At 38.8% G+C, this 12,790-nt stretch overlaps 1 protein-coding gene across 2 annotated transcripts in view; it reads left to right on the top strand.

Moving 5' to 3' along the window:
* Positions 1-12,790, top strand: part of LRP6 (LDL receptor related protein 6) — a 177,370-nt gene that overhangs the window by 142,289 nt on the left and 22,291 nt on the right. For both annotated transcript variants that reach the window (XM_002712655.5, XM_051850778.2), the window contains 2 exons: positions 6,674-6,883; positions 9,529-9,654. In XM_002712655.5, the coding sequence (XP_002712701.1) occupies positions 6,674-6,883; positions 9,529-9,654 (336 nt within the window). The remainder of the gene's footprint in view (positions 1-6,673; positions 6,884-9,528; positions 9,655-12,790) is intronic.

Here is a 12,790-nt window from a genome sequence, read left to right as displayed (position 1 = left end):
ATACTTCAATTTTTTCCTCTTGTTAATCATGTTGCATATTCTTTTGCAGGTTACTTTTTTAAAAAATATCATAGTTTTGGCTTGATCCATGGTGATCGACAACTCTGTTTAGTTTTATGTAGTTTTTTATTATATAAGTCTTCTGTTATTTCTCTATTTTGTTGTCTATGTGACCTCTATTGAAAAACTTCCATTTCTTGCCACTGAAAACTGCTGCCAAGAATGTTCTTATGCATGTGTTATAACATTTCCATATGACCTAGACCTAAAACTCATTGTAGATTTGCAAGATAATATGGTGTGTGTATACTCAGCTTGATTGGTTATAACCAAATTGCTGTCCAAAGTTATGATACCAACTTAAAGTCTCCACCAGCAGTGTTGAGGGTTTCAGTTCCAGCACATGATATTTTTAGACTTACAGATTCTTTTGTTTTAGATATTTATTTATTTGAAAGAGTTACACATATAGGAGAGGTGGGGGGGTGGGGGGGAGGGAGAGGGAGGTCAGTCAGTCGGTCTTCCATCTGCTGGTTCACTCCCCAGTTGACCACAACAACCAGAGCTGTGCCGGTCTGAAGCCAGGAGCCAGGAGCTTCCTCAGGGTCTCCCATGTGGGTGCGGGGGCTCAAGAACTTTGCCCATCTTCTCGTGCTTTCTTAGGCCATAGCAGAGCTGGATCAGAAGTGGAACAGCCAGGACTTGAACCAGTGCCCATATGGGATGCCGGCACTAAGTAAAGATTTCAACCATTTGCACCCACACAGACACACAAAGTATAAAGTACTGTTTGAATACTAGTTTTACCACTATTTCTCATAGTACAGCACATTAAGGACCAAGGTCTTACATGGGGAGCAAGTGCACAGTGACTCCTGTTGTTGATTTAACAATTGACACTCTTATTTATGATGCCAGTGATCACCCAAGGCTCTTGTCAGGAGCTGCCAGGGCTATGGAAGCCTCTTGAGTTTGTGAAGTTCACAAACTCCAACCTTATTTAGAAAAGGCCATAATCAAAGTGGAAGTTCTCTCCTTTCTTCAGAGAAAGGTACCTCCTTTGATGGCTCCTTCTTTCACCCGGATATCACAGAGATCTTTCATTTAGATAATTTTTTGCCACAGTGTCTTGGCTTTCCATGCCTGAGAAACACTCATGGGCTTTTTAACCAGATCTGAATGCCTTCAGGGCTGATTCTGAGGCCAGAGTGCTGTTTAGAGCATTTGTCATTCTATGAGTCTGCTATGTATCCTGCTTCCCATGTTGGATTGTTCTCTCCTTTTTAATTCTATCTATTAAAATTTAATTCTATCAATTAGCAGACAATGGTCTTATTTATGTGATCCCTTTGACACTTAATCCTATCTTTATGATCAATTATGAACTTAAACTGGTCACTTCAACTACTAGTAAGATGGCATTCGTACCTGCCAACTTAATGGGATTTGGAATCCCATGGCAAGTTTTTAGCTTTACCCTTAGAGGTAAGTCCGAGGGAGTGTGTGCTGAACTGTACCTCTCCTCCCTCTCTTATTCCCACTCTTATTTTTAACAGGGATCAATTTTCAGTTGGATTTAAATGCCTAAGAATCATTCAGTGTTAATTAAAGAGTTCAGCCAATGGTATTAAGTAGAAAAAAGAAAATACTAAAAAGAATAAAATAGTAAGCTGTTCCTCGACAGGACAAGGGCTGATCAAGTCATTGCTTCTCATAGTGTCAGTTTCACTTCTACAGGTTTCCTTTTAGGTGCTCAGTTAGTTGTCACAGATCAGGGAGAACATGATATTTGTCCCTTTGGGACTGGCATATTTCACTAAGCAGGATATTTTCCAGATTCCTCTATTTTGTTGCAAATGACTGGATTTATTTTTTTTACCTTTGTGTAGAATTTCATAGAGTACATTTCCCGTAATTTCTTTATCCAGTCTTCTGTTGATGGGCATTTATGTTGATTCCATGTCATAGCTATTATGAATTGAGGAGCGATAAACATTGAGGTACAGATAGCTCTTTTATTTGCCAATTTGATTTCCCTTGGGTAAATTTCAAGGAGTGGGATGACTGGGTCCTGTGGTAGGGCTATATTCAGATTTCTGAGGTATCTCCAAACTCTTCCATAGTGGCTTTACCAGTTTGCATTTCCACCAACAGTGGATTAGTGTGCCTTTTTCCTCACATCCTCGCCAGCATCTGTTATTGATTTCTGTATGTAAGCCATTCTAACCAGGGTGAGGTGAAACCTCATTGTGGTTGCTAGTAAGGCTTAACAAAATCTTTTCTTGATCATTCATGTTTCTTCTCTGAATTGCTGTTGGTAACTTGTGTTCAGTTTCCTATGTCCGGCTTCTAGAAAATTTAAAATTTTATTTGAAAGAGGGAGTAATAGAAAAAAAGAAACTTGAGAGAGAGACAAAGCAAGAGCACACCCTAGACCTCCATCTGCTGGTTGGTGCCCCAGGTAGCTGCTAGGGCTGAATTATGCCAAAGCCTGGAGCCAAGAACCCCATCTAGTTCTCCCATATGGGCAGCAGAGACCCAACTACTGGAGCCATCACCTACTGCCTTCCAGAGTGCATATTAGCAGGAAGCTGGAATTGGTAGCAGAGCCAGGACCCAAGCATACAGGTACCCCTCTATAGTATAGGATCTGGGATCCCAAGTGGTGTCAAGTGTTAAACCAAATGCTCAACACTAGAAAATGTTTATGTATTCAGAATGTTAATCCATTGTGAAGTTATAGATGTATTAGAGGAGAATTGGCATGTTTCAGAAATTCACTTTTTTATTCATGACCATGGAGTATACCTTTTTTTTTTTTTAATAAAGATTTATTTTATTTATTTGAAAGACAGTTACAGAGAGAGGTAGAGACAGAGAGAGGTCTTCCGTCTGCTGATTCACTCCCCAGATGGCCACAACGGCCAGAGCTGCGCTAATCCAAAGCCAGGGGCCAGGAGCTTCTTCCAGGTGTCCCACGCTGGTGCAGGTGCCCAAGGACTTGGGCCATCTTTTACTGCTTTCCCAGGCCACAGCAGAGAGCTGGTTCGGAAGAGTAACAGTCGGTACTCAAACTGGCACCTGTATGGGATGCTGGCATTTCAGGCCAGGGTGTTAACCCATTGTGCCACTGCACCAGTCTCCCTTTTTTTAATTTGGAGTACATCCTTATGGTTTTCTCTATAGTGTTCTTTATTTACAGATTAGAGTGGGTTTTTATGGCTGTGATATAAGAACCCCATTGTTCTTTTCCATGTATTCAGTCAGGTCTTTAATTAATCACTGACAGCTTTCATTGTTCATGAGATTGTTACACAAATCTAAATGTATATTTGATTTCTGTTATGTGATTCTGTTCTGTTGCATAGATCTTCAGTTTTCCCACTTTCTCTGGGGGGGGTTGCATTCCAGTAGATGCTTGGAACCATGGATGGTATTCAATCGTTTGAGACCAGGGATTACATTTGCTGAGATTTTTCTGTAGATTATTAGATTAACAAACTTTCCTTTTTCCAGTTTATTGGAATAAATCAAATTTGTCATGATACATTATTTTTATTGGACTTGATTTGCTGATATTTTGTTTTAGGGTTTTGTATGCTCATGAAAAAGATTACTCTAAATATTTACTTTCTTACACATTTGTTGGAGTTTTGCCATCAGTACATTCACCTCATTAAAAAAAAGTCTTTCTTTGTAAAAGATGTCATTTTGGTGTTTATTTTCTTATATATTCTCACATGATTATATGCTTTTTTATTATTTATTTTTTTATTTTTATATTTATTTTTATTATTTATTTATTATTATATAATCTATTTCATATTTTTAGTCTCTGGTAGAGCCTATTTTGTGCACGTTTATAAACTACCACTTACAGTGGATTGCATTTTTAGCACATGTGTAATTTGTTGAAAAATAGCATATCTTTTCCGTATTGGCTCAGATGTTTTCCTTATGCTCCTTTGCCATCAGGAGTCCTGCGTTAACACTGTTGACTTCCATTTGATACCATCCTTTGATTACCACTCATCAGTCTTTTTAAATTGCCATCTTTTTATTTTAAGTTGAATTTGAGTTTTCTTGAAATATAGGCACATATTATGAAAATCAAATAATTCTACTTACCTAGTAACGAAATCAAGGCTACTGCTCTCCTCTTTCCTGCTCTCAGCTCCAGTTGTATTTTTCTTTCTTTATCAACCATCTGCTTTGCTTTTGTTCTGCTTTCTGGGAAGGCTTCTCAAATTTATCTTCCATTGCTCTTGTTGAATTTATTTTTAAACTTCCAAGTATCATGTTTTTATTTCTCAAGAATTTTTTTGTGTTCCCTGAATCATCTACCACATCGAAGTCATCCTATTCTTTAGGTTTTTTATTTTCTTCTGCTTTTAGCTGCATCTTTTCCTCTAAATACCTTTGTTCTGTGTGTCTTGGGCTTTACATTTAAAGGTAGAGCTTTTCTTTACTAAATATTTGCTGATCCTTGGTTGTCTGCTTAGTTTGAAGCAGTAAAAGTGGTGACACACGTGCGTTGCTGGTGGCATGGTGGGTCCTTCATATAGATCTAGAGTTCTCATGGAACTCCCAAGTGATGTTTTTGCGAGTTCTTTTCTGGTGGTACTTTTTGTGTTACTTGTTTTTGTGTGTTTTAGTTTTTTTCTGTAGAGAAATTTTCCATTCCCAGAATGAGGATAAAAGCAGGGTGTTTTTAAAGGGTAGGCTTCCCTTATTTATGGCACTATCTCTTTTTCTTCTTGGTATGTAAAGGTCTGGCCAAGCCTTTTTAGAAAATATAGTCCCCATCTTCTGGCAGAGATTAAGGTAGAAGCTCTAGGAGCTGTGTAACTTCTCATACATATTAATTAATTAATTAATTAATTGCCCCTTTTCAATCCCAGCCACGTAGATCCATTCTAAAATACTTGGTGCTTCTAATTCCTGAGCTGATTGATTTAACTGTTGGCTTCACTGGCTGTAGGCATTTATTCTTCCTTGGGCTACTGTGTCATTATCCCTGGTCTGTCTGTTGCTCAGCTTACAAAAATTTGATATCACTATTAGTTTAGACCCTATTTTTTTTTTTTTAGATTTTATTTGTTTACTTATTTGAAAGTCAAAATTACAGAGAGGGGGAGAGAGAGACAGAGATCGATCTTCCATCTGCTCGTTCACTCCTCAAATGACTGCAGTAGCCATTTCCACTATTCTAGGCTACTTCTGCCTGGACTGAGGCAGAAAGAAACCAGGAGCCAGGAGCTTCTTCCAGGTCTCCCACATGGGTGCAGGGGCCCAAGCATTTGGGCCATCTTCTACTGCTTTTCCAGGTGCATTAATGGGGAACTAGGTTGGAAGTAGAGCAGCAATGCTCATATAGGATTTCAGCACTGCAGAGGATGGCTTAACCCGCTACGCCACAGTGGTAGCCCCAGACCTAAAATTTTTAAAAATACCACTTTAGAGGAGTTTTAGGAGAGAGTGTGATAAACTTGCTCTTAACCTACCATGGATCTGGGTGTTGACCAAGGCAGTGCCTTCCCATCTGGACTGTCTCCCCACTTTTCTCCAGGCATTTACTCTTAGTGTTATGTTTCTTTTTTCCTGGCACTTTTCTTGATATTTCCAACATATGAGCTAATGTCTTTATTCAGTTGAACTCATGATTTAGAAATCAAGAATAATCAAGAATAAATACTCAAGGGCGGCCGGCGCCGCGGCTCACTGGGCTAATCCTCCGCCTTGTGGCGCCTGCACACCGGGTTCTAGTCCCGGTGAGGGCACCGGATTCTTTCCCGGTTGCCCCTCTTCCAGGTCAGCTCTCTGCTGTGGCCCGGGAGTGCAGTGGAGGATGGCCCAAGTGCTTGGGCCCTGCACCCCATGGGAGACCAGGAGAAGCACCTGGCTCCTGCCTTCAGATTAGCGCAGTGTGCCGGCTGCAGCGCGCCAGCCGTGGCAGCCATTGAAGGGTGAACCAATGGCAAAAGGAAGACCTTTCTCTCTGTCTCTCTCTCACTATCCACTCTGCCTGTCAAAAAAAATAAAATAAAATAAAAAATACTCAAGGGCTATTATATTACAAAGAAGAGGAAAGGAATGGGTTTCTTTTTTGGAATGACCGCTGTGAATAAAGCAGGGGCTTGGGGTGGGGTGTGGACATAGGTCACAGCCCACTGTAGAAAGAACTTTCTCATTGTACACGCATAATGCAAGTTGCCTGTTCAGATGAAATTGTTCTTCATAGATACGTCGGGTATACTCAGCCAAGTGAGGGACACAAAGAACACAAAACTCTGGCCTCAGCCTCACTACTTCATCCAGAAAAGTGCCATTTTTATCTGTTTTATTGAGTTTTTGATAAAATTGAATTTAAAAATGTATTCTGCTTAAAAACAGAATTTGAAACTACCTCTCAATTCCCTTTTCTCCATTTCTGGGAACTAGAGTACTTTAAACTAGAGTATTACACACTTGCTGCTCTTGATTTCACGTGACTGGTTGATTACTTATTTTCTAGCATGTATTTATCTTCTAGCATGATTTTTAAGTTTTGTGGTGAAGAGCTTTCCTGATTTGCCTTTTCCATTCTTCTAGACTCTCACTGATGTTCTATAAGTGTTTACATTTAGGCTTTGACACATTTGAGTCATTTTGTTGAATGTTTTCCTTTTTCAAGGTGCCAATCGGATAGTATTAGAAGACTCCAATATCTTGCAGCCTGTGGGATTGACGGTGTTTGAAAACTGGCTCTATTGGATTGACAAGCAGCAACAAATGATTGAAAAAATTGACATGACAGGTCGAGAGGGCAGAACCAAAGTCCAGGCTCGAATTGCCCAGCTCAGTGACATTCATGCAGTCAAGGAACTGAATCTTCAGGAGTACCGTAAGTGCTAATGGGGTGATGCTGATTGGAGCACTTGTGTGTTGCGAGAAATTAAGGTGAACTTTCTTGTCTTCTCAACCTCTTTTATGTTCTAGATCTTCATGCACTTGTAGTTGTGCCAGTTTTTGAACTACTCATGCTATGAAAGCCTTATGTCAGACCCAGCTGGGGGCTTTTTCAAATGAATCATCTTCTCATAAACTAGGAATGAGGGAAAGGCATAGTCCTCATTTAAATGAAAATCCCCACGTATAACAATAATTGTGTGTCATTCCTTTTGTTTTTATCCTTCACTTCCCTTGAGAATACTGACAATATAGTATTTATTCCTTTTCTCCCCTTATTCTCTTACAGTTAGAACAAAAGTAAAGATTATATTTTATATAGTGATTAATATAGTTATCATGGATTAACCAAATTCCTAAGCAAAAAACAAAACAAACAGAAATTAATGTGTGAGTGTAGAGAAGCCTGTTTAATCAGTAAGTGCCTGCTTTTTCCCCTCTTGGGTGAATTTTTATTTCTCAATTTGGGAAATAGCCATAAATATTTTTTATAATGATGAAAATTTTTGAAAATGACTAATTGTCTTGGTCTAATTTCTCATTAATAAATGTCGCTACTCAAAAATACTATCATAGCCATCACAAGGAGAGGTACAGGAATGCTGATGCTGATGTTAACTGGAGTGCTACAGAGAAGTATCAGAACTCCTTCACTTCTCAGCTCAGTGCTTTCACGTGAAATTGAAGTGTGAGTGGAGAATAAAAGAATGGAGTAACCTCCATTCCTGAACTTAGAAATGAAGTTAGAGACATTTGAGAATTAGGAAGTTAGAAGTATCATTTTCTATTATGACATGTGACTCATGTTAAACATTTCAAAGAAATAAGATAATACATAATACCCAAGACATTTATTCAGTTGTTATATGAATTTTTTTTTGCAGAAAATCCCAGTGGGGATTTTCAGAATTTCAAAGGAAAATATTTTTTACTCTTATTTAACATTGAAATATATTTAGATTCTTGAAAAAACATTTTTTGCAATTTCTAATAATATTAAGGAGAATAAGGTTTTGGTTTATCACGGTGTCATGAAATGAAAAGATTGAGAAACACTGCTTGATAGATTGTATGTCCTAATACAGTGAGTGATGTTTGTCTGTACAGTCTGCTCATTTGTTGTAGCTGATTCCCTGTTTTGTCAACACAGACTGAAGCAGCAGTTTTGTTATTGTACGAAAAGAGGTAATAGTGACTTTATTAGATGTTGGTATTTTGTGATGACAGTGTTCAAGTTGTTTTTAAACACAAACTAAACACAAAATTTAGAGCATTGATTTTCTTTCAATACAACTTGTGAAACAGGCTTCAGAAAGTTGCCTAATAGGTTGTTTATCTAACTTAGCCCAGATATGAGGAAATTGGACATTTTTAGTATCACAAGTTTAACTTTTGAGTAAGATAATAATTTTGTCTGTCTGAATGGTTCACTTCCATGTGATGTTTTGTCTTTCAGTAACTCTTTAATTTTCAGTGGATTCCTCATTTGCATACACTTTTTGGGCCAGCATTGAGATGCAGCATCTCATATCAGGGTGCCAGTTCAAGTCCTGATTACTTTGCTTATGATCCAGCTTCATGCTGGCTCTCTTGGGAAGCCAGTGGTAGATGGCCCAAGTATTTGGGCTTCTGCCACCCATGTGCGAAACTGGGATGCAATTCCTGGCACCCGGCTTTGGCCTGGCCTGGACCTGGCTGTTGTGGCAATTTGGGGAATGAAGCAGTAGATAGAAGATAGCTCTTTTTCCTACTCCCTCCCCCATCATGTCCTTCTACGTTTCTCCCTTGCTCTCTGTCTCCAGGCCTTCAAATAGATAAAATGAATGTTTTTTTGAAAATGGTTAAGATGGCTGGCGCCGCGGCTCAATAGGCTAATCCTCTGCCTGTGGCACCAGCACCCCGGGTTCTAGTCTCAGTCGGGGTGCCAGATTCTGTCCCGATTGCTCCTCTTCCAGTCCAGCTCTCTGCTATGGCCCGGGAGTGCAGTGGAGGATGGCCCAAGTGCCTGGGCCCTGCACCAACTTGGGAGACCAGGAGAAGTACCTGGCTCCTGACTACGGATCAGCGCAGTACGCCGGCTGCAGCAGCCATTGTGGGGTGAACCAACGGCAAAAGGAAGACCTTTCTCTCTGTCTCTCTCTCACTGTCCATTCTGCCTGTCCCAAAAAATAAAAAAAAGAAAAAATGGTTAAGATGGTAAATTTAATATGATAAAAATATATACTTTTTAAAAGTGAAATGATTTTACCTTTTAGGAAGAGAATTTTTTAAATTAAAATCTTGAGTATTGAAGAGGTCTTGTGTTTCAAATAAAAAAGTATCCAGGTCTTAGCATTCTTCTAGCAGTTTTTCTAGTTTCAGTAATCAGCTTTACTTGTTCACAAAAAACTAGGTGTGAGCTGTACTATTACTTTAAGAATTTTAAAATAGTTCATATAGCTATGTAATGTTTGATGGAATGAGGAATCATATGTATGGGCATAAAGTCCAAGCTGGTTTTACATTTGGTTTTCTTCACAGTTCTTAGATAATTTATTTTGACATGGTGGTTCATTGTTTCTTTTCTTCCTCGCTTTGCAGGACAGCACCCGTGTGCTCAGGATAACGGTGGCTGTTCACATATCTGTCTTGTAAAAGGGGATGGTACTACAAGATGCTCTTGCCCCATACACCTGGTTCTGCTTCAGGATGAGCTATCATGTGGAGGTAAATGTGCTGTAATTTTCTTGTGCAGGCCTAAGGACCAGTGCGCTGTGTGTGTTGTCCAGCCTTGTTCGGTCAGACAGTGGTGTTGCTTATCCTTCTGCTTCAGTTGTTCATTTGTATTCTGTTCATCTGCGCTGACTTGGCTTTTGGGTTATCTTTTTCTCCTTCCCCTTCCTTAACCCATATTCCCCAGCCTCTGGTAGCCACCATTTTACTCTCTGTTTCTATGAGTTAGACTTTTTTACACTCTATATCTAAGTAAGATCATGTGGTATTTGTCTTTCCTGTGCCTGGCTTCCTTCACTTAACATAATGTCCTCCAGGCTCATGGATTTTGTGGCAAATAACAGAATTTCCTTCATTTAAGGATGAGTGGTATTCTGTTTTATATATGTTACCATGTTTTCAGCCTGTAGATGAGTGTATTTCCTAGTAATAGAGTAGCCTCCTTCTCTCACCCCTCAATGGGATAATAAAGTGAATTCTATCCCTTATACCTTCATCCAATAAATTCTAGATTCTGTCAGTTTATTTATCATTGTTGGAGATGTGTACAGTGAAATGAGTATTATTTTGTTCACATCTACTTGTGGTTTTCTGTTATTTTTCTCATTTATCTGGCAAGAAGACATTTTTTAAGTATAGCACTAAGTGTGGTGTTAATTTTGTGGTGAAATTGGTTTAATACTCATAGGTCACAACAGATTGGTACATTCCTTTGTTAAATCACAGTAGGACAGTGTCAGCCTCCTTAATAGTATTCATACTGTTATGTGGAAAGTCCTCCTTTAGGGCCAATTCTCAGGACCTTCAACTGAAAGAAAAGGACTGTACCATGCTGTTATCTGTAATAGAAATTTTAAAGCAATGTTATTTCCAATGGTAGGAAAATTACTACTAAGTGAAGTAACTGAGCTATTCAATTGGGATCATGATTAAAATGATGTTTTCTATTATATCAGTTCCCTAAATACATACTTCTGTACACAAAGATTGGAAGAGTATGTGCTCAAAATATAAAAATGGTAAATAAGGTAGGATGATAAGTAAAAACATAAACAAAGCACACATTGAATAGCAGCTGTGGACTTTCTGCTTGGATTGCAGAGGATTTGAAGATCTTTGAGATGTAGCAGACAGTGTAATCAGGGAGATCAGACATGTGCCCAATAAAAGTTAAGCTCTGGTACTTGAAATGAGAGAAACAGCAAGTGTTGCACAATAATGTCAGTGTTCTTAATGCCACTGAACTGTGTACTTTGAAATGGTTTGATTGATTGATTTTATGTTACATAAGTTTTACTACAATAAAAAAATTTAATTGTTTCCATAGCAAGGTAAGACAAATCCTAGAAAAATTTCCCTTTATATTAGCAATAACATAGCTAAAGTTAAATCAAGGGTCTCATTTTTCCCATTAGAAAATACCATATAAAATACCTTTAATTTTTTGCCTGTACATTTAGTGATTGTTTTTTAATGGATGAAAGGGAGAGTCAGAGTTTTGACAAATAAATACAAATGTGTTACCAGCACCCAAATCAAGATGTGAAATGTACTCTTAAGAAAAGTACCCACCGTCTTTCCAGTCAGTTGCCCCTGTTTGAAAACTAAGCACTGTTCTGGTTTTTAGCTCTGTAGTTTTGCTTGTTCTTGAACTTCATATAAATTGAATTAGTCATATGTGTACTCTCTTTATGTCTGGGTTCTTTTCCTTAATATTTTCAAATTGATTCTTAATAGTTTATTCAGTAGCTTTCCTTTTAACTGCTTAGTAGTTCATTATACAGTATCACAGTATATTACTCTCCTGTACAGGACATTTTGTTTTCAATTTTTTTGTTATTAGAAATAAAATGCAACAAACATTTGTTTGCAGATCTTTTTACTGATCTTACAGTAAAGACAGATGAAATGCAAAATCTAAATTCCGCTGTCTGACCTTTGGGGCCTGATTTCATTTGAGCCTGTCTTACCAACCCATCTAATTTTATATTTCTTCACAGCCTGCTCACTTTATTTTTGTTTGGCTGTTTAGAGTTTGTTGATCACTTCTGTTCTGTTTGGCTTCTGTGGCTTTACTTGTATTTCAAGTACGTGTTTCTCTATTTTTTTATAAACATTTTTAAATTTAAAAAAATTTTTAAAGATTCCTTTATTTACTTGAGAGGCATAGTTACAGACAGAGAGAGGGAGAGACAGAGAGAGAGGTCTTCCATCCACTGGTTCACTCTCCAAATGGCTGCAATAGCTATAGCAGGGCTGATCCGAAGCTAGGAACTTCTTCCGGGTCTCCCACATGGGTGCAGTCCTTGGGCCATCTTCTACTGCTTTCCCTGGCCGTAGCAGAGAGCTGGATCAGAAGTGGAGCAACTGGGACTAGAAACAGTGTGCATACGGGATGCCAGCACTGCAGGTGGCAGCTTTACTCGCTAAGCCACTGCGCTGGCCCCTTCTTGCATACCCGTCCTAGAGCTGTAAAGCCTTCCCTGGCCATCACAGCTCTCCCCTGTCTCTGAATTGCAGCGCTTGCTGCCTTAGTGTGCATGCTGTGCACCTCAAAGTAGTGTTGTCACTTGCTTTGATTATTAGTCTCCTTCTATCTGCAACCAAATTTTTAAACTTAGGAGGGACAGGGGTCCTATTTTATCTGTGTTAATTTTCCATGTAATCTTGATTGTACTGAATACAAAATAGTCTTACTGAAAGTTATACCTCAAATTTCCCATGTAAATAGTTTACCTGTAGCCTGTAGTAGTCCCTGTTTTAAAGATAAATGATACTGTGAGCCATGACCATGTAATAGAGTTGTTGTATTTCCTAGAGGATTTACTAATAGACATGGTTTTTTAAAGTAGTCAGCCTATTATTTAATAGTAAAGGCAGTGGGCTAAAAGTAAGAAGATTGCCCTTTCTGTTTTGTTTCTTTCTTTTTAAAAAATACTTGTTTCTTAGAGAAAGAGATAGAGCTCCTATCTGCTGGTTAACTCCCCATATGGCTACAATAGCCAGAACCAGCCCTACTGGGCTGAAGCTGGGAACCAGGAACCCAATCCAGGTCTCCCACTTGGGTAGCAGGGACTCAACACTTGAGCCATCATCTGCTACCTCCCAGGGTGTGCATTGGTAGGAAGTT

The sequence above is a fragment of the Oryctolagus cuniculus genome, chromosome 9 (assembly GCF_964237555.1).
Source record: "Oryctolagus cuniculus chromosome 9, mOryCun1.1, whole genome shotgun sequence".
Taxonomy (NCBI): domain Eukaryota; kingdom Metazoa; phylum Chordata; class Mammalia; order Lagomorpha; family Leporidae; genus Oryctolagus; species Oryctolagus cuniculus.
The sequence above is the reverse complement of the archived record's forward strand: the minus strand, read 5'-3'. Positions and strand labels throughout refer to the sequence as shown.